General features: G+C 48.7%; 1 protein-coding gene across 1 annotated transcript; it reads right to left on the bottom strand.

Moving 5' to 3' along the window:
• Positions 1-77: 77 nt before the first annotated feature.
• PRAG1 (PEAK1 related, kinase-activating pseudokinase 1) lies at positions 78-21,633 on the bottom strand. The gene is made up of 5 exons (XM_074148019.1): positions 21,277-21,633; positions 17,993-19,827; positions 8,756-8,913; positions 4,618-5,357; positions 78-1,115 (listed from the first exon to the last, which is right to left on the bottom strand). The coding sequence occupies exons 1-5, from the start codon at positions 21,631-21,633 to the stop codon at positions 78-80; spliced, it is 4,128 nt and encodes a 1,375-aa protein (XP_074004120.1).
• Positions 21,634-21,973: the final 340 nt, after the last annotated feature.

Here is a 21,973-nt window from a genome sequence, read left to right as displayed (position 1 = left end):
CGTGTATAAAGGGGGCTGTGCACCTTTAGCCTCAAGGCAACTGGGAGCCCTCAGCTGCCTCCGAGACACATCCAAGGTCAGAGCAGCTGCAGCAGTTTTAATGTGTGTGAGAGGGAGGTGGGCTCAGCAGACGCTAAGTATTGGCAGCACAGCCAGTCCTCCAGTTCGATGCTCCGCTCCGTGTCCACAGCCCTCTCTGCAAACTTCATCATGAGCAGGGCACGCTTCATGTCCACCCAGTTCTGAAGCACCTGGCGGAGGGCTTCCTCATGGCTGAGAGGCTGCTCAGTGAGGTCTTTCCGGGGCCCCCAGAGCAAACACTGCAGCATCCGCTTGGCCTCGGTGATCCGTACACGCTTGATGGGATCTGCTTCCAGTAGCAGGTGGGCCAGCTGCTGGAGTCCCCGGGAGTAGATGGACAGGCTAGGCAGAGCAGGGAGGTCCTCAGGGCTATACTCCTGCTCCCTGAGGTGCACTTTCTCCTCAAAGGGGTTGGGCTGGTGCAGCAGCTCATAAATGAGAATACCAGTCTGAAACTCATCAAACTTCTTGTACTGAGAAGCCGACACAATCTCCGGGGCCAGCCGGGCCTGACTCTTCTTCAGTTTGGAGTCTCCAGTTCCTGGCTTCTGTTTGGCTTTCAAAAAATTGCTGATGATGAGGCGGGGTAAGTGTTTGTCGTCTTTGGCTTTCACACAGCTCATAGGGGGCTTGCAGGGGACAAGCAGGAGGTTCTCTAGGCACAGGTCACGATGGATGATACCGTGCTCTTTGAGGTGTTCCAGGCCATTGCAGAGCTGGAGGAGCAAGAAGCAAACACGACGTTCGTACAGCTCAGGCTTGGCTTGGTGCAACATCACTGAGTCCCTCACAAAGTCAGCAGTGGTCTGGCTCGGCACCTCCCGGGTAATGACCACCACACAGTCGTGCTCGCTGGCAGTGCGTGAGGGATGGAGGCCATCCCCAGGCATGTTTTTCCCCACATCTGAGGCCAGCAGCATGCTAGAGGGGACAGAGGCCACAAAATGGCCACAGTCCTGCTGGATGTTGAAGTGGACTGGCACTGCAGGGCTGCAGTACGAAGCTGCCACCTTGGACTCCTGGGTTTTACAGATCTGTGAGGAGAGACCAAAAGAAAAGCCTCATCAGTCATTGACAGAGACAGGGCAGAGACCAGAAGTTCAGAGGTGAGTTCCTAAACTGAGATTTGCAGATGCTAAGGACGACATCAGTAGAAGCCGGGTGCACATTGGTCCTTTTATTACTTTAAACAATCTCCTGGCTTGAGGAACTTTCTTGTTCTGCAAAACCCCAACCTCAGCAACCAGATGTCTGGGTTGCATTTCTGGGCATGCTTCCTTTGCCAGGAAATGCCCAATATTTTCAGGAAAGGAGGAAGGTAGTCCTCGCATGGCTGATTTCTGAAGTCTTTGTTTCATTGCCAAAAGAAGTGACATAGCTTTTACATCACACATGTCATCGAGATTCCCCCCTGCAACCCAGGAGACATTCTGCAGAGGAAAAAGCAAAGCCTGTGGCAGAACATGTGCTGCTTCTGTTTCTGCAGATGGTTAACACTTGCCTGGATGAAGTCCCACACAACGTGACGTGACTGCAAGGATGGCCCTGTTTGGAGTGCGAGATGGACGGAGACCTCCAGCACTTTCTTCCCACCTAACCCTTGTCTGGTCCTAAGCCCTGGACCCACTTTCACATCCTCCTCAACCACTCTGCTTCCTTGTGTCAGTGACTACTCTCAAACCCCTGATCAGTGGCTAAGGGAAACCAGCAACAAGCTGTACTTATAAGCACAGGGGAAAAAACACCAGAGAGAAAGTGGGAGTAAACAACAGGCTTAGAAATAAGTGAGAGTGCACCAAACTCAAGGGAAAAAGCCATTTTATAATCTGGATTCTCTTATACCCACATGGCTTTTATCTTCATTTTGTTCTGTATGCTTTATGACTGCATTAAAGACTAAACAAACTCAAACTCAGGTTTATTATAGGACTATCCATTAGCTTATGGGGCCTTCTGGCATTTCTATTATACACCACTTTTTTTTCTTTCTTTCTTTCTTTCTTTCTTTCTTTTATTTAGGAATGTATTTATATCTCACCCACAGGAATCAGCAACAGGCTGAAACTCGGTATAAAAGGTTTCAAACCCTGGAGCGTGCCACTGCCAGTCACAGCATGTGTGCAAAATCAGACAAGAAATCAATTTTGCCTCCGAGTTAAAATAGATGCAAGAATAGAGAGGAGCTGGAGAAGTGGGCTGCTTTTGAATTCCTCTAGCAGGGGTTTGAATCTAGGCATTTGCAGGTAATTTACTCAGATGAGACGATACTGTGGAGATGGGGCATTTCAAATCCCTGTTGTCCTCTCTTTTCTAAACAAAAATACCCTGCCGTGGCTGCATGCTTATTTTGTGGAAAGACAAGCTTTGGAGAGTTAGGCAGACTGCAGATTAAAACAGCAGGATGCAGGAAGATACAGAAAGTCCCCAAAGGTGGAGGAGGCCTTCCAGCCCTCTGCCAAACAAGGCTGCTTGTTCCTCCTCACATAGGGAAGACGTGTAAGGCTTAGGAAAAAGGGTGGAACTCCTGTGAGAGAGAAGCCTCTGGAAGAATAACTGCAACCCAATGAATACAGGGAGATCTTCCCTGGCCAGCCATTCTTTGTGACTTTGGCTGCACCAAAGGCATCCTCTATGCAGCAAGGTCCAAGAAGGAGCCTGGGGCTGGCTTAGTCACCCATCTTTAAGAGGAGAAAGAAGCCAAGGCGTGGAGCATATCTTGGCTTAATCCCTCTAAAGACATTTCATGTAACCCTGGCTCCTTCTAACTGTTTTATACATAACCATGTCTGCCTGTGCACAGCCCAAACTCTGGCTCCTGCTCCTCAGCAGGCTCCTTGGGCTCAAGTCAGATCCTCTGCCCATGAGCTCTCCAAGTCTAATTTTAACTATGGTCTGTGATCCCTTTCATGTCAGAAAAATCTGTACTAGAAGCCAGGAGGGGCAGCTAGGAATCAGCCAGTTGTAAACTTTCACGATTATTCTCTACTTTGGCTATCAAAAGGAAGGTGGCACACAGGACCATTGCAGGAGGTGTGTATGCATGCACACGTGTAAACACATACACAGCTTCACTTTACGGTGGCACAGAGTGCAGCCCTATTGGAGTGGTTTTGGCTTTGTTAAGGCACTCTTTAGCATACCAAGGGCCTTTAGCATACCAAGGGCACAGAGTAAGCCCACATCACACGCAGGGGCCCAAATGCAGTCCCATTAAGAGACTGAAATGTGCTGCTTCTGCCTTGGCAAGAATTCATGCACTACAGCCATAGAGCTGAGCCTCTGAACCCCACCTAACACAGCAGGCAAAAGCAAAGGTGTGTGCGTGCCACACGGAACCGCAGATTGAAAAGGAGCACACCAGTTCACCACGCAGTTCTCAGGTATCAGGAGAAAAGTTGCAATGGAATTAGGTATAACACACAGGAGAAGCTGCAGCTCTGAGTGCTGGACTAGGGGCATTGGTTCAAGATCTCATCTAGCTCCATTCCGGTTATTAAACCAACCCCCCTGTTGGGTTTACTGTACTTCCTTTAGAATACGAACCGGCTTTAAAGCCATCACTTCACTAAAACATCCCCTTGGGGTTCATAATGGTGGAAACGATTCAGAAGAGATTTTTTTTTTTCCTTGCTTAATGCATCTCTGACAGTGCTTTTTTTTGGGAATCACGTTAGGTTTTGAAAACAACCTGAAGAGTAAGCAGCAATGAGATGCCCTTAGGGTTAAGTCAGAATAGAAATTAAAGGCTTTGTATTCAAGTAGTAACATGGGTCAAGAACCCAAAATCCACGGGATGCCCATAGAACAGGTTGGATAACCTTACTTATCCAGGTTTCAAAGAGCTGAACTATTGCACCTCAAGCTTCCATTTCAAATAAGGATTCTGTAGGCTTACAGGAAAATATTTCAGGCCTGACCTTACACAGCATGTCTGGGTCAGCCTCACATTGTTTAGTCAAGATCTGCAATATCCTATTGCCTGTAGTTTCAAAATCATATATGCACTCACATGGTTTCTGGGTCAGACCTTCCACTTAGAAGGCTTGCAGAGGCAAAAATGCCATCTTTTGAACAGCCTTTCATCAGCTTGTGCCTCTGAGTTTACAAGATAGTATTTGCACAAAGATTTTTTTAGAGAGAAACTGGTTGGGTTTCAGACCCTACTAGCCTGCAGCAATGTGCATTTGACTGGCATCTGTTACTATGAAAACTACTACTTCACACTAACCTTTGCAAGTGGTAGGGGGAAAGTGGCAATTTTGGAAGGGGTTTTGCTTGCCAGGCTTCATCTGTGAGAAAGACAAGCAGAGAAAACAGGCCACTGTGTGCTGATGGTGCTTCTCAAAGACCTACCACTAAGCATGCTTCCCACTCTTTCATTCAAACCCATATGCCAGAAAGGGGGAAAATGAAGCTCAAAGGTTCAGTCCGCTCAGCCACAGACCCCCATGCAGCCTTGGACCCTGCAGCTCCTTTCCCCATCCTCCCAACTGGAAGATGGGGAAAAACCTGGATACTTTCCGGTTGTGGGCTTACCTTCACAGCATAGGTGGTAGAAGGGTCCTTGGAGCAGGTGGCACAGTAATATATTGCATCCCCTGAATCACAACAGGGCTTGTTGCACGTCAGCTTGAAGAGCGACCAGTTGTTCTCGCTGAAGTGCAGCTCGTTCTTCTGCTCCCGCATGAAGCAGTCCTCACATTTGGCAACCAGGCGGCGCAAGGACTCGGCATAGAGGGCCCCCAGCTTGGCGTACACCCCCTCCTTACTGTCCATGTTGCTCAGGAGGTTGTGGAGCTGGAGACTGGAGCCCGATGACACCTGGCTGGACACACTGAGCTGCGAGGAGGAGAGGGACTGGAGGTTTCTGCTGGGGGCACAAGCCCCTGTGCTTTTACCAGTGGCTGAGCCCCAGTAGCCATTTCCTTTGGAGTCTTTCTCCAGGGACTCAGAGGAGGAGAAGGCGCCGGGGCGGCCCCCCAGGCTGGCTGCGTGGACAAAGGGAGACTCCTCTCGGAGGCAGACATTGCTCTCAGAGTGGCTGACGTTCAGCCTGGGACTGGCAGCACCTGGTGCTCGGCCTGAAGACACTTGTCCCACAAAAAAGCCATCTGGGGAGGACACTGTTCTGCTCACTGTCTTCTTCTGGGGCAGAGGGGGTGGACAGCTGGGGGCAGAGGAGGGACCATCCTCACCGGAGGCAGGAAGGAAAGGGACAGAGGGAAACACTTGGCTCTCAGCTGGAGGAGGCGAGTGGTTCGGCTCAGATGAGTGCCCTAGGAGACAGTGACACACAAGAAGATGCCATTAGTGGCTCTTGTGGGCTGAGAGCACAGGTCCCTCTCCGTGTCCCTGCCACCGCCACAGGCTACTTCTCCCAGGGCCCTGGCTAGGAACAAAGCAGCAAGCCAGGTTATGTCTGAACTCAGCACACAGTCCTCATCTATTCAGTACTGCAAAGCTTCGCTGAAGGGGTTAGGGATTTAATCCAGTTTAATACAGCAGGTTTGCAAGGCAGGCTGCAACCAGCCATCTAGAGGAATTCCTCTCCCCCGCCCCCCTGAAACCACTCCCCTATGAACTGCATACGCAGTAGTAAAAAGCTAGTAGAGGGTAAATATTTAAGCTGTGATGTCATCCGCGGGGAGATAAGAACGAAGCACTGGGGATACGAGGACAATCTCTGAAACACAGCCTGTTTCACCTGGGAGCTGCCACCCAGTGATCCAGTAGCACGGCAGGACAAGGAGAGAGTGACTCACGCCACACAGCTCCGGCCCTCCAGCTCTACCAGAGCCGCCCAAGAAGTATATTGAACCTGCCTCTGCCTCACACCGGGTAAGGGTCATGGGGCAAGGCCTGGGATTTTGGCAATTTCCATCCTCCTGAAAGAATCTGGTCTCCCCCAGCTTATTGCCAGACCTCTTTGCTCAGAGGGCAGCCTGGCCCCGCTACATACCATTATACCCCAAGCAGCTCCACATGCCACCTGCACACAGATCGGGTTGGGATGGCTGGCTCATTTCAGGCAGCTATAGCAGCTGTTTTCCTACCCTGCCCAGACTGGAGGCAGATAATACAGTTGCATGTCAGAGAGGGGGGTGGGGGGTGAAAAAGGAAAAAAGATGATTTAACATTGAAATGAAGAGCAACAATTTCAGGTTAACGAATGAGGAGAGGAAGGGTCTGCAGGGGAAATTAAAAGAAAAGACATAATTATTTCAGAGAATTTTCTATGCCACTTGAATGATGACCAGGACTCTTGATAAACTTCAGCTCTGCTAACACCTTGCATGCAAGTGTGGGCCTTGAAAGGTGCATGGTGTGGTTTTGCTCCAAGCGAGCTCAGCAGACGGTGGGATCTACTGCTTTCTCTGAATTCTGTTTCCAAAGCTGCAGAGTGGTAGCAAGCCATCTTTGCTCCTCACAAGGCTGCCGGTGAGCGTTCAGCTGCCAGCAGGCACTTCCTCACAGTGGCTTTCCGCTTGCTCCGCAGGAACACCCTGGGGCAGTTTCATGTCAGCCCAAAGCAGGCGCTTGTCTCTGTCACAACCCTAGCGACTCACCAACTCTCACCCACAACCTCCAAGTGCAGAGGCTTGGATCCCTGAGCTCTCAGCCTGTCCTGGTGTGTCACGTGCAGGCTCAAAGCCGTACCAGCTGTGCTAGAACAGCAATCCTGTTAGCTGCTCACCACTAAAGACCACATGAGGTGAGGGCAGGTCCCCTAGTTCTCAGCTACCAGAGTGGATGCCAGCACGATCTGTCCCTGTCCTTCCTTACCAGCTTTTGGTAGCATGACCTCAATTTTCATTTGTCCCCTTCACTCCCAAGGCTGCCTGTATGTTCCTGCTGCTATACACCCTATCCCGAGCAACAGTGTTGAGAGACACCCCAGGAACGAGCAGCACTGATTTCGACTTCTGCAGAAGATGAGCTTCCCATGCAAGGTAGTTTCAGCAACCCATTTCCGACAACATGCTCAGAAACAGCTCTGTAGGAAGTGTTGTGAATCAGCGCGTCCCTTTTGCCCCAGAGAGTGTCAAGCTATCTGATTCCTGTTGGGCCCTTGCCTCAGGTGTCTGCCTGCATTGTACACCCTGTCGCTGAGCAATTGACTGCTCTCCAGTTTCAGCTGCTCCGCAGCTGCACAGTTAACTGTGGAGCCCGTGGCTCAACAGAGATGCATGCCCCAAGCTTTAATGAAAACCCAGACATCTGCATTGCACCCTGCCTGGTCCACAGGAAAGATCCCCTCTGTTAAAACCCTGTGAAAAACCACAGGTAGGGATTGTTCAGCATGGCATCTCTTGCCACTTCCAGTCCAAGGAGCTTTGACAGAGGATACAGCCAACAGAAATTTTTCAGCATGCAGCCCAAGAGCAACTCAAGAGAGGCATCTCTGCCAGGACATGCAGCTGAATCCCCATTTCAAGAGGCAAGGTTTACAGAGTCTTACAGAACAAACATCAGCACCAGAAGCTTTGGCAACCAGTCCACATGCCTAGCCCACAAATGCCAAACTGCTCTTACCTTTTTTTTTTTCCTAATGTGCTGCTGGGCTCTGCCCCAAGCACAAGATAACAAAAGAAACCCTTTCACAACTTTCCTAACAGTGCTCTGCACCTTCAGCATAGAGTCCTTCTGCATGTCAAGGACTTAAAAGCTCCCGCTCACTTCGTATTTTAACATCTGACAGCACAGCCAATTAATTTGAGCTCACCTCACTTGGTGATTGACTGCATAGCTTCTTGCTTGCATCAGCAAGAAAAATTGCATTCGGGTTATTCATTTAAAAACTCAGCTTTCCCAAGATGAGTTGAAACAGTTGCTTCTGTTAGTGGAGGCAGAGAAATCCTCTTGTCCCATATAATTTTTGACAGCAAATTGCTTCTGTGCCCAGCAAGTAAAGATCCAACATATGTGAGTTTTTCTTCCCCTTGTACAATTTCCTGGCACGGTCTCACTCTCCGACTCCAAGTTAGCGGTGGAAAAATGTAGTTTCCAGAGCTCTGGTTCTTAATTTTATTGCTGCACATTGTTGCTCTTGGAAAGACAGAACTTCCACTACACGAAGGCTGCTTTTGCAAAGGAAATACTTTCTGAGCTGCTGAACACGTTAGTGCATGTCTAAGTTACGCACTGATGAAAAAAGTGACTTCATAGTAAGTATTTTTTTAATCTCACTTGAACGAGTGCAGGCAGATTTTTTTTTTTCCCCTTCAAGAAATAACTGGGAACACAATGAGAGGGAGAGATCACTTCTAGCACAAGACTCCTTCTGGTACTCCTCAGATCTATGGAAGACATTCTGTGGCAGGGCTACTTGTGATCTCGTGCAATGCATGAAGCACAAGCAGGATAAGGACAATTGCTCTCAGATGGAGGTTTTATCCAGACAAGAGGAAAGCTACAGGATGAATGACTTTGGCACATGATAAATGAAAGAGGAAAAAGCCCATGATGTTGGCTTGATTCTGCTGCATTTGTCTTAAATGCATCAAGAGGCAGAAGGGTAGGAGAAGTGGAGAGATGAAGGGTTGCTGGGGGAACTAGGTGATCAGACCCTCGTGATCCCTGTTCTGAAGATGCTGCTTCAGCAGTGGGCCTCAGGATGGAGGTAACTCCTTCCTCAGGTCCAATGCTATCTCTCCCACACCAAATGGTCACTTACTGCCATCACTGCCGGTCTGCGTGTCCGAGTCAAGGCTGTCGCTGGAGCCAGCTGTGAAGCTGACGTGGACGCTCCTGAAAGGTGGGCTGAGGCTCTCAGCAGAGCTGTTGCTGACCCTCTCCAACTCAGCATTATTCGGGTTCATTTTCAGTGCATGCCTAGAGAGAGTGAAAGAGAAGAGTCAGGAGACACATGGCAAAAGATACCCTGCATGCACTTGTGCATGGAGCCTCAAGCCTAGAGTAGCCTCAGCTTGGTCCCTGCCCATCCATACAGACACTGCGCAGCCTTTCACCATGACACAGCGCCTCATTCCTGTGCAATTGTCTTCTTTCTCCAGCACCTGGGGATTGCATTCCACTGACACTGAGCAGGCTATAGCCTTGCAGCCCCCATGCCAGCCCCCCATGAAAAAACAGCTATGCTTGAGCAGAGAGAGCCAATAGCATCCAGCCCCAGTCTATGCCCCCTTTGCCTGCGGTCCTGGACCACATCTTGGACACCATCACTGGGAAGTGGGAACCCACCAGTGTTCGCCTTGAGTAAAGTTCTCTAAGGAAGGGAGCGGCATCACTCCTCCCATTTTACAGATGGGCAGGTTGAGGCTGGGTGTCAGAGCTCAGTTCCTTCAAGGCAGAGGCATAAGTGGAAGAAGAGGCAATTCCTAGCAGCTGTTGTCTCCTCAGTGCATCACAGTAACAACTGACACCTTCCAAAAGAAGGAGCACCTCTGCAGAAAACAAATGTCTGCCAAACTTAGGACCTATCATGCAGCTTTTAATGTAAGACCTACAGTTTTCCATGCAGCTTCCATCTAAAAAAATAAATAAACAAACAATAAACTGGGCTTATAGCCTGCCAAGTCATAGTTTAAGTGATCAGTTGTAGGAAGCAGGACTTCTCGCTAAGATGAAGGATCTCCTCTGCATTTTCTTCTTTTTTTCCTCCTTGGAAAACAACAGAAACTGTTGAAATCAGGCAGCAGATCAGAGCACAAACACTCCTAACTTTGGTACAGTTCAGACTCTCTATCGGCCAGCAAACGAAGGTTATCGGTCCACATTTTCTAAGTAAAACTGCCAATCTGCTGATAAAATTCAACATGTTGTTGATTAAGAACGTAAAAAGGTTAGTGGCAGACTTGTGAAAAAGAAAAAGGACTTCCACCAGCTATCTTGCTGGAAGGTATCCGGCGTTTCCTAATCAGACGGCTGAATGGCTGCTGAGAAAGACAAACAAAAGACGTGCACGACCGTTTTCTCGTGGCACCCTGTTCACACGCGCAGGAGCTCTCCTCTTCCAAAACCCCCAAGTACAGCAGATACCACGAGCAATTTTTATTTGAAGACTGAGAAATGTTTCATTCCCCATCCAGACAAAGCACTTACTCTCGTGTCCACACCACCACATGGAGAGCAGAGCGTATGAGAAGCCCGGAAGAAACTTCTGCCAGACTTCCTCATTTGCCTGAGCAGCCTCGGTCTAAAAATACCCAGGGGCTGATGAAAATAAGGCTCTAAAAACCACCTCAGGTATAACTCAGCAGAGACACTGGTCTTGCACCAGTGATGAATTTACCACAGCAAGCCTCTTGGGGATGATTTACAAAACTTTGCAATGCACCACACAAGTCACAGTTAAAAAATAGAAAGAGAGAAAGAGAGAGAGAGAGAGAAAGAGATGCATTGAGGGTTTTAGCTCTGTTACGATTAATACTGTTGAAAGCGACCAACTGGAACTAAATCCTTTTCTGTTATTTTTTTTTCTTTATTATAAAGATATATCTTTACCCTATAACTTTCTCAGATGTTTTAACTTTTAGTAATTCTGGGGGAAAAAAGGCGCGGGTGCACTGTCTGACCTGGCAAGAATCAAGGAAGCTTTTGAATCCATAAGAAAAGAAGAAGATTTTGCAAGAGCGCCAGTCTCGATTTGCATAAATGAGAGATTTTCTGACACATTCCTCCCCTCCCCACACCATTCCCCCCCCACTCCCGCCTCAAACAAAGAAGAGCTGGTGCATTTCTGTTTCCTTCCCATCACTTAAACACAAATCCGCAGAGCTGCCTTACCATTCCCGCACTCAGAGAGAGATGGGACTTTGCTCGGCGGGGTCCAAGGTCCACCGCCGCAGCCACACCTATTCCTCCAAGCAACCTGGGCGCAACGCGGCGTCTGCCAGAACTGTGCTGGCTGCTGCCTTCGCCAAGCTCAACGTCGTGGTGAAGTCAGATGTACAGAGAGCCCCGTTTCCTCTCTGTACCGCCGTGACTTATGTAAAATGCAGTTCCTGAATAGGCACACCGAAATAGAAATTGTTTGCTGCTTAAACGACATCCTGCTCTTGTTTCAGATGTTACAGCCGGGCCAGCTAACACCGCCTGGAAATATCTCCGCTTTACATCTCCCTCTTTTCCTACAGGCTGCTCAAAGCCCAGGCTGCAGCTTGCACAGATTAAAATACTGCCCACTATACCAAGGAACTGCTGAAAACACTTGCTAGGGTCAAACTCTCACGTTTCAGTAAAATTCCATCCCAAGAGCCAAACAGCCCATCACTGCGACAGCCTGTGGGATCCTGATTTACAGCTAACCTGAACTTTGCCTGCTTTGCTAGTGTTCCTTCCCACCACGCGTGACTGCAAGGGCACAGGTTCCTATTCTCCATCTCACCCTTTCCACCAAAGGATATTGGAAATAAAGAGCATTGATCCACCTTAAACCTGAAGAAGTCAGGGGGATTGCCCCCACACTGGCTTGTTAACACTGGTGGGCTCCAGTCCCCTTCAGAAAAATGTCGCAGTGGTTAATTTATCTCTATTTCAAAAATCCATGCTCAGCACCTTAAGTGGTGCTGAGTAATTTCAAGTGTAACTAGAAGTAACTGGTACAAGAGCCTCCTTCATGTGTCAGTGTATAAAGAACAGGTCACAGGATTTAGCTCTCCCAATCTAATAACCTAAAAAGACAGGATTTCCAGCTCTCCAAATTATTCTGATGGCTTTAAATACACTTCAATTACTCAACATCCTCCATGCAACACGCTCGAGTATTCAGGCAAGCCTTCCCATTCACTATTCCCCAGTTTTCCCACCCTAAACAGTTTCATCCAGCTGGCTTTCCACACAGTTCCCACAGCCTAGAACAAGTCAGGGTTGAAAACAGTGGTCTTGTAAAAAAAAAAAAAAAAACACAACACAAAACAAAACAAAAAAACCAAAACAACGGAACAAAACAAAAGCCCCCTCCAGTTTGGAGCTCTGTAACGTTACAAAGGCATCCAGATAATTTGCCGTGCCCCACATTGCATCTCCAGCCAGGACATGCTTTGTCTTTCCTGTGATTCATATTCAAGTGGTAGTCTTGTGTTTAATTTCACATTTCTTAACAGATTAGGGTCCCACCTGACGCTGCTGTGGGACTCCAGCATCGCCGACTGCACGCCTTGTACTTCTCTGAGAGGGAGTGGAGATGGGCACCAAAGCATGGCTCCCCTAACCGCAGCAGACACACGTGCCTTGGGATATCGTCCCAGGAATCCCTCAGACTCCGGGCATGCCTTCGGCTTGAATTCCCTGCCTAAGATTTGACATGCAGATCTGGTTACCTTCCAGAAGTGCAAGGGGCAGGGAAGTTTTGAGAGGGGGACAAGGCTACTCAGTGGCAAGAGCTGCAAGGCTCCCGCTTGCTCCTTTCCAGCGGCCATCACACGTGCAGACTGTTGGGAGCAGTGGAGGATGCTAGAAGACATCTCTCCCACGCACAGACACTCGATCACAAGGAGCGCCTGCTCTGCAGCCCCATCATGGGGGTTTCCCAGCCTTGCTGTGCCGGCAGAAGGGGGTCTCTCCTTCTCAGCATGGATGACAGGACTCGAACAAATAACAGAGATGCTGAGATTTATAAATCATGCAAAAGGGGAAGGAAGCAGGGGAGAGCAGAGAACACACAAAAACCACCACAAACCAAACCGCGCTCCAGGAGAAGGCCAGTGATAATGTCAATAGGACACCCCCTCCCAAAATAAAATACTGAAACTAATGCATATCAGAGAGAAAAGCCAGACTGCATTACAGCATCAAACACAACACATGGCTGGGCATAATTATTACACAAGAGGAAGCACCATTATACCATATGCTTGTCTATCATGAAATGTGAATGATTATATCTTCCTCCTCCCTCCACTGTTGTTTCTTCCAAGATCTTCCCCTGGATACACAGGGCAGTTAAAAAACAGCATACAGGACCTTACAACATTTGAGGCTTGGATTTTTACTTACCCTTCTGCTACCAGCTGGTAAATGTGGGGAAACCAAAATTGAGGTGAGGGAAAGAGAGGATTTTTTAAACACTCCTAGCTCTCTCCAAAGGGCTACACTGCTCCTCCTTGTACCAAAAAGGTTTTATGTAGCACAGGTTAAGTTGAAACAAGAGGTGCAAGGGGAAGTTCAGATGGGGTGCAGAATTAAGATGATAGATGGGTCAAAAATTAAAATCACTGAATGCTCTGATGTGGTGAAGAGGATAACGAATCTCATTTCGATTTCCAACTCTGTGCTGGCAGCATAGGAAACACACAGAAAAGTGAATGACTTTCATTTTAAAATAAATAATCTCTCCTAAGAGATTGACTGATAAATCACAACCTTTTAAAAATGGCCCACCGGCAGAAACAGCATGAGAAATTCCTGATTAGTTTTGGACAAAAAACACAGGGCAAATCCAAAAGGTGTATTCCCTCCCTGTTCTGAAGCGTGATTCTCTCTTCTGCTCAAGCCATATCCTCCCTTCTTTGCTTTATTAACTTATTTAATTATTAGTTATGTATTTAAATACACTCAATCCAGAGTTTATTAATTTATTTATTATTTATTATTTTAATAATAATAAATCTGGCTTGTCCCCGACCAAACGGCAAGTTTCTGCTGTCATCCGCAGTCAAAGAGAATAGAGTCAACATTTGGGACCTGTGTGACTTCCAATTCCTTTTATAATTGCCCCAGCAGCTCCACGTAGCCAGGTGGCATTTGTCACCAGGATAAACCCTGCCACTGAGCTCCAAAGAGACAGGTGCCTCAGGAATGGGAAGAAAGTGGGAACGTTCTGTCTCAGGTGCAGCGGTGCTCTGTCACAGACCGATTCCTGGCAAGGAACACACAGCACAGTCCCACCAGCCAGCAAGCACCACCTCCACTGAGAGAAACAAACCTGGCTCTTTTCCTGCTGATCCAATTCCCAACATGGTTGGTTTTTGTAGCGCTCTTGTTTTCTGTTCCCTCTGGCAACACGCGGCAGCGGCACCAGCAGCACTGTAACATGCAGTCTTAGCACATCTCAATTTCATTTGTCCTGACTGTTTTCAGCTTTGGCAGGTGTCAGGATGTGCCGCGCTACACACCCTTGTTACCCCAAGCGAGCGCATTCAGCGAACTTCAGAAGCCATCTATGGCACTGCCTTTTGAAAGTGGCATTAATTATGATGAAAACAGCTCAAGAGCCAACAGTTCAAGATGCAAAACAGCATCACTGTTTTCCTTTCTTTAAGAGGCACGTGAAATAAATTAACCGTCAAGGTTTTGCAGGCTAGAAGGAACCAAGAGGATCATTTAGCCTGACCCTCTGCATAACAGAGACATAAATTTCAGCAAAGATTCATTCCTCGTGCCAAGAAACTAAAGGCCACGCTAAAGCACTTCACACTGAAGAACCTTTAAATCATCATTACACATGCAAGTCCTGGGGATCCTAGTTCCTCTGGTGAGCCCTTTTCTTGGCTAACTACCTTCCCAGCTTTTGGAAGATGACCAGCCACCATCCTCCCTTTCCAATCTCTTTCCTCTTGTAATTAAACTCATTTTCCATTTCATTTCAGACCAAGCAAACCTTAAATATCTATAATCTTTCAAACAGGCAGGAAAAAAGAATTGCATGAAGAAACAGTCACAAGAGGTCCAGAGTAGCTTTATATAGGACAAAACAGGCACAAGTTAATTATTTTCCTTTTTTCAACCGATTTTAAAATCTCCCTAAAATCACTCCTTCCGCCATCCTAAGAGAGAGCTTACTGCAAAACCAGAGTTTCCCCAGTGCCCGGCAGGAATTTACCCTGTAAGAACTTTTTTCCCTTTTAATTGTTAAAGCCAAGATGAACAAAAAAATCTACAGACTCACTTATTTCTCTGCTTTGAAACTAGTTTGAAGACACATGCAAGTTTTCTTTAATATGAACAATTAAGTTTAATTAGGAAAGTCAAACAGACAGGCTTCATTTTCCAGCACGAAATCAAATACCTTGCTGCAGCTTGAGATTTAGAAGGAAAAAGGATAGTTACACACCTTTCCTGCAGCTGAAATGAACCCTGATTTGCTAAGCCTCAAGCCCCAAGACTGTGCCACACCAGGACTATGCTGACTTCATCTCCATCTATCCATCCATACAAAGGAGCCTTTGCAACTGTGCCACCAGAGAAGATCTTGGGCTGAGACGCTCTGTCTCTGTAAGGGACTACGTAAGTGTTAACAGAAGTATTGGTGGTTCTCCCATTAGAGATGAGCACATACCCACAGACTGCCCAGGCCTAGGAGAGTATGGACATGTCTCAGAGTCATCTTTGTGTGCAAGACCTCCTGCCTTCTTCAGGCATTGGCTGCAGGCCAGGAGGACCAGCTCCAGCACCAGGTCAGTCATGAAATGACCCGAAGCTGCAAGCAATGACTGCCCCAGGTAACACAATCCTGCTATGGTGATTTTAACCAGTTGTGCACGTAGCCATCCCTCCCACCACCATGTGTAGGTAACAACACCCTGGCTCCTGCATCAACACGCTCAGAGAAGCCATGCTTGAGATGAAAATGAGAACAATCTCAAAGCAAATAAACAAAGCAACGAGCTGGGTTTGCACGGCTTGTGAAACCCGCCATCTGATCAAATTGCTGCTCAGGCAGGCTGCGCAGGGGTTTAGTAGCTGGAGGGAGGGCTACACTCTTTGATTAAGGTGCCCCAAGGCTCAGCTGCAGGCATCAAGGCATTTAGGAGACAAATACACGAAGCAGAACACATGGCCTACAGCCACAGGGGGTAAGAGTAATGCCAGCACCTACCTCAACCACCTGGCAGGTTTTATGGCTCTGCCGGAGATCCCGGTCATGGATGCCACGTGTTCCCCGACCTCAGTTTCCCTGCCTGATTTCACACAGGCTTTCTAGCACACAGATGCTTTCAGGATGACTCAGAAGCAACTGTTAGAGTTGGCACAGCCCAATCACCCCAGGAGCATGAAACAGCCCCTCCAAGGAGTAGAAAATGCTCTCAGGATGGATAGTAACTCCATGCAGATGGCAACAGCAAGGCATGCTGCTGGCTTGGAGCACAACTGGTCCAAGTCACTCAGCCAAGGAGACACCCTGTCCTGACACATCAAGGAGCCCCCTGTCTCGACTCCCAGCCCTCACGAAGGCAGGAAGGAGACTCCGAGCACTGCCAGGGGAGCATCTTTGCCCCCAGTATGGGCAAAGGGCTCTGCATGGCTGCTCTTCCATGGATGGAAGGAGGTCCTAGCACTGCAAGTGGAAGATGTTGCTGGGATATATATTGCTGAGTTTGAGTGCCACCACCCTTCCGGTCTGCCCAGTGACCTCTGCTCTGCAGAGGAAGGAATCAGGCCCTAGAGGACTTTCAGCAGGCAACTCAGCATTTCCTAAATGATCGCTGCTCGACAGCATCATATCATCACAGCTCTGCCAGATCTCAACAACACCTCATGTGGCAAGCACAATCCCAAGCCACAGGCTTATAGGAGACACCAAGTGGCAGCAGCCATGAAAGAAAGTTCACAGGGTCAAAACTAAAGCACATCTTTGTGTCCTCTTTGATTTTAAAGGCACTAAAACTCATCTGTGTGCTCACTTGCTTGTGGTCCTTTTCTTTCCTCTGACTCCAGCAGGCACACAGCATCACAGCAGGAAGCCCAGCGTTAAGGAGAACTAAAGCGTATTGTTCATCCCTTCCCTGTTCTTGAGAAACCTGATTTGTTCACCACTTGGTCAATTTAAAACACTAATTCCCTGGGCTAGCCAATCCTAAAAACACTGACAATTCAGCGTGAGGACAAAACAGAGGATGGGCCAGCCCAACCACAGTCTCACCCTGCAGGTCTCTGATGCCTATGCATAAGCTTGATCATGGACCCCAAGGGCAAGTTCTCCTTCAAACGCTCATCCCTTCTTCTCTCAACGTTTAAATCAAGGAGCTGGAATCAAATCTGTTGTGCAATGCACAGTTTCAGGTAAGAAAACTAATGCACGCAATAAAGCAAATACAGGACACAGAAAATGGGAAAGTATCCCCCCCCACTATGACCAGACAACCTAATCCATTAGTTGCATGGCAAGGAAATCAATTTTTCTTCCTCCATTTTCTCTTTTTTTTTCTTTCCCTTTTTTTTTTTTTTTGATCCACACAGCTGCAGATACTGAATGCACACACAGTATCGGAAGCCTGGCTTTTTTAATTGCTTAGCAGAGCTACTTCCTTCCCAGATGGACAGCTCTCCCTCATTCACATTTGTTTTGTAGGGCCTGCTCTCACCCTGCTTGCAAACCTGACTTCCAGGAGAGCAGCGAGCAGAAGTCTGCCTGAAGCCAGGTTGTTCCCACACATCATGAGTACACGTTAGGCAAGCTCTAATTACCTGCTTGCAGGTAAGGAGTCCTCCCTGGGAAACTGCAGCTTCAAGAGTTAACCTCAAAAGCAAAAAAGACATTAGAGCCAAACTGAAAGAGGCTCTTGCTATTATCACCAAGAGAAGTTGCCCAGTTCCACCTACAAGAGAAGCTCATAACACCAAATTTCTATCCCATTCAACATCAAAGGAATAGCTGAGATAGAATCAAGCTGACCTGCAAAACACCAACCATCCCAGGCACGGACCTTGTTCTCACTTGAATACTGGGACCCAAGGCCATACCTTATAGCCCTTATGGGCTGTTGCAAGTACGCACGGCATTTGAACCAGGACTTGCAAAGATCTGACAGCTTTTCAGAGTGAAAAAAGTAAGTGGCTTTTCAGCCATGCAGTCACCTCCCACGCTCCTAAAAGCCCACCTTTGAACAGAAAAGGAAGAAAAAAAGAATGGGAAGCATGTCCTAGTCAATCAATTCCTGCAGCAAACATCCTGACTGCAAATGGTTAACAGACCACCACACACACACTCACAAGGCTGTAAGGGCTGTACCTGGACTGCTTTTTTGGTGGCGGTGGTGGCGGTGCAAACTCCACACCGTTGCTCTTGTCTTTAGGGAAATCAAAGGAGAAAGACGATGATTTGCTGATCCCAGTCTGGCTCTCCAGCATCGAGCCATCATCCACAAGGTCGGAACCAGCTCTTCCATTCTCAGCTCCCACTGCCCACGAGTGGGTTAAGAGCTCCTGCTCCTCCTCCTGCTCCTCCTCCTCCTCTATCCGGCACTGCTTGGTCCATGTTGGGGTGTAGTATTTCTGCCTCCTGTCATAGGATGAGCCTGCAAGGCCTCTGCTGGACTCCTCTGCAGAAACCCCGTTGATATGAGTGCATGGAGAAGGTGGCGCCCCAAAGGCGCCTGTATCTGTACAGCTCCGCGGCAGCAGCTGAACACCAGCTCCATCGTGGCTGTTGTCATCACCAAACCTTGCCACATGGGAGCTTACTGGGGCCACACGGTTCCCCTCACTGCCCGCCTGGCTGTTTTTGGACATCTTTGGGGGAATGGCCGGACCCTCAGTAACTGAGGTCTTGGCAGGAGCTGCCAGATGAAATCTTGGGCTGTTTTCACTTCCAGATGCTTGAAAAATGTCTCCAGGCTCAATGGCAGGTGATGAAGCCCCAAAATCAGCGTGGGAAGTGGGGCTGATGCACGGCCACTGAACTCCCACTGCTGAGTCAGGGCTGCTGAGGAATATTGTCTTGTGATCATCCTCAGTGTGTGCCGTCATTATAGTTATCTTTGCTGCCACTTGGCCGGCGGAGTCCTGGTATTCCTTTTCACCACCCAACGCCCAGCCACCATCTCTCCACATCCCATCAGCTTGCTCCTTGCCAGTGCCACGGGCCATCTTCTCTGCTTTTGCCTGTCCACTGACAGCCTTCAGCTGCACCTTCTTCCTCTTGGTGCTCTCGGCATAGATGGGATCACCATGGGCTGGCTCGGCGAGGTGAGAGCGCTGTGGTTCCACCAGAGCCTGTTGAGGAGTGCTTGAACCCTCAGGCCGGGGCCCTCCAGTGACAGAGGGCTCTTCAGGGAGAGGTAAGTCCTCGTCCTCCCGGGACAAAGCAAAGGCAGCTGCCTTGCTGCTCCCCATGCTCTCAGGGAAGGCAGCAGGTTCAGAGTGGAGAGCCAGCTTTTTCCTCTCTGAACACAGGGCATAGGGGAGAGGATCACCCTGGTCTTTTGTGATGCAGAAGGCCACGTTTGCAGCTCTGTGTTCCTCTTCACTGAACTTTACTACCCTGCCGCTTGGCCTGGGAATCTCTGGAGCATCCCGCTGCCTCCATCCGCAGGGAGCGGGGCTCTCCTTCTCACACCGGGCACCCTTTCCCTCTGCACAACGTGGCTCCCGTGAGACAGGGTGCTCTCTGCGGCAGTCTGTGATTGAACAGTACTCACCCCCTTCACTTTCAAAGCTGGAGGAGAGGCGACCACAGTCACCCTCCGAGGGAAGCGCTGCTCCTTCTCTGGCTTGGGAAGGAGGGTTTTTGCTGGAGTTTGTGGTGCTTCTGTCCCCCAAGACAGATGGATTAGGGCAAAGGGCCCGATGCGGAAGGGCAAATTTGTCTTTGGCTCTGTCCTCCTGCTTGCCCACCTCACCCACAAGCACCAGGCTGTGGATGGAGACATTTCTCTCCACTCGACTCTCCAGGCTGCGCAGGCCCACCATGGAGTAGCTAGGAGGACAGCAAGACAAGCAGTCACTGGGCGGGTTGTGAAGGAAGGGCTTTCTCACACCACCGTTGCCAAAATTGTCGAGGCAGATCCGCTGCGCATCTCCTGATTTCAGAAGGAGGTGTTTGCCAGAAACCATGCCCCAGCTGACCTGCACGGGCCAAAGAGACAAGTGCGGTGTCAGGATGTGCATATGCAAAAAAATGAAACAGGAATATTAAAAAACAAAAAACCAAAACAAACAAAAAAAAACCCAAACAAAAAAAAAAGAAAAAGTAAAACCAAAAAACCCCAGCTCCACAGAAAAATCCTCTGGTGTTCACAGTCTGTTTTGCTCTGTGCTCACTCCACCAACAACTACCGCAAACCTTTCTACTTAAATTACACTTGCCCTATTTCCTGGACCACTTGCAATCCTTGCGTTACCAACTATGGCAATGCACTGAAATAAGGCGTTCTCCTTTCTCTTTCTGTGGGTTCGCTGCCAGAAACGTGTCCAACCTGTCATCCTGCCTGCGAATCACCGTGCAATTAACAATTCAGAGAGGGAAGGAATATTTGCACCTCCCTCTGCTTATTTTCATTTCATTTCACACTGCTGCTCCGGAGTCGCACACTCCAGAGCACAGACACAGATGATCACAGGTTATCCTGGGATAGCAGCTTAGCTACGCTCAGCGCTAGGGACTGGTGAGCAGGTGGGGAAATGCATCCGAAATCTCTTCATCCGAGGGAGATCTATCCTGCTTGCCAAGGGAGAGGAGGAGTGGGAGAGGCAGGGGGTAACATGTGCCTGCAAAGCGACCCCTCCCCCCCCCATCCCAGGGTGGCAGAACCTGGTTCCATAGTGCAAAACTCAGCCTGGGGACAAATCTCTGCATGCAGATCAAACCCCACTAACGACGGCAGCCTGTGCTTGTGTGCCCTCTAATCCTAGAAGAGAAGCAGGGGAGAGCAACAGGAGACTAAGAAGAGAGCTGGTGAACCCTATCTCTCCTCTGGGACAAGGGCGCGATGTACGATCACATCTACGTCACAGGCAGGGTGACAGCAGCACAGGCTTCGCTCTGCGTGGCTGGGGCAATGCTGGTATCAGCTGGGCAGGGAGAGGAGTGAACCACCCGTCTCAGTAGCAACTCACGCCACCAGGGCTTGCCCGTTTGCAGGCAGGCAGCAGCGCTACACCCAGAGGGCACTACTGCTCTGGCAAAGGTTGGGAGCCCAAGAAGCTGGGCTAGCAAGGTAGGGCACTTTCTTCCCACCCATGAAGACCATGGATGCCATTAGCACTGACTGCAACCAGACAGGACTTCTTTCCAGTATATCTTCCCAGGAAAATAACTTTAACCCGCATCCTCATTTAAAATCCGGAAGTTCCTAAACAAACAACATATTTTAAGCTCCTTTGCACATGCCTTGTGAGCAACATCTCATTCAGCTTCAGCCAAAGATACTTTGAGAAGCCAATATAAGGCTTAAAAACCTGAGTCAAGACCAGAAGGAAAAACAAAGGGAAGGAAACCGTTTGAGCAGATATTCCTAGCACTCCCAAGGAGAGGTAAGTAACGGGAAGTCATGCTTCGACTGGATTAATCATTACCTGTGACAGATCTGCATTCATATTCACATCCGCCCACGCGTCAGAAACATCTGAGTTTATCATAGTTGGCTTCACAGCAATTGTTGGCTTTGAGAAGGGGGAGGTATTTACACCTTCGTCTTCCAACGCGGGGCTCTCAGGCTTGGTCCTAACCCCATTCGGGAGCGCACCACAAGCTCCCACGTCTGGGGGTGTTTGCAGCCGATGGGAACTCTTTGGGTTGAAGCAGTTTTTGCAGGAGCCGGGCTTCCAAACGTGTTCCACAAAGTCACTGCACGCAGACATCTTCAAATCCTCGTGGCTCAGACCAAGAGCCCTCTGCGTCTTCTGCAGTGTCCTCCGCTGCTCATTTTGCATTTGCTTCCCAGAGCCACTCTTAAAGATCACCTAGTTATCTGGAAAAGCACAACACTGTGATTAGTTTGGTTATGCCCCCAAATGGGAAGATTTTTAACAGGACAGGTGATAATTACACTTACTCTGCCTTCATCACAAAGGCTTATTGTTTACAAGGCTTTTTTCACAGCTTAGCTAAAGCCCACACGCTTACTTAAAAAGCCTCAACTTCTAAGCATAGCTCTGTAATAGAGAAGACATCAAGCAAGCAGCATTCCAATGTGATTTAATTCCCCGTTTAACGAGCATGTATAACCAGCCTCATGTAAGGTTTAGATCAAGGGTAAAGGAAAGAAGTCTT

The sequence above is a fragment of the Numenius arquata genome, chromosome 5, assembly GCF_964106895.1.
Source record: "Numenius arquata chromosome 5, bNumArq3.hap1.1, whole genome shotgun sequence".
Lineage (NCBI taxonomy): Eukaryota > Metazoa > Chordata > Aves > Charadriiformes > Scolopacidae > Numenius > Numenius arquata.
Note: the sequence above shows the minus strand (reverse complement) of the source record. Positions and strands in the feature narration are given on the sequence as shown.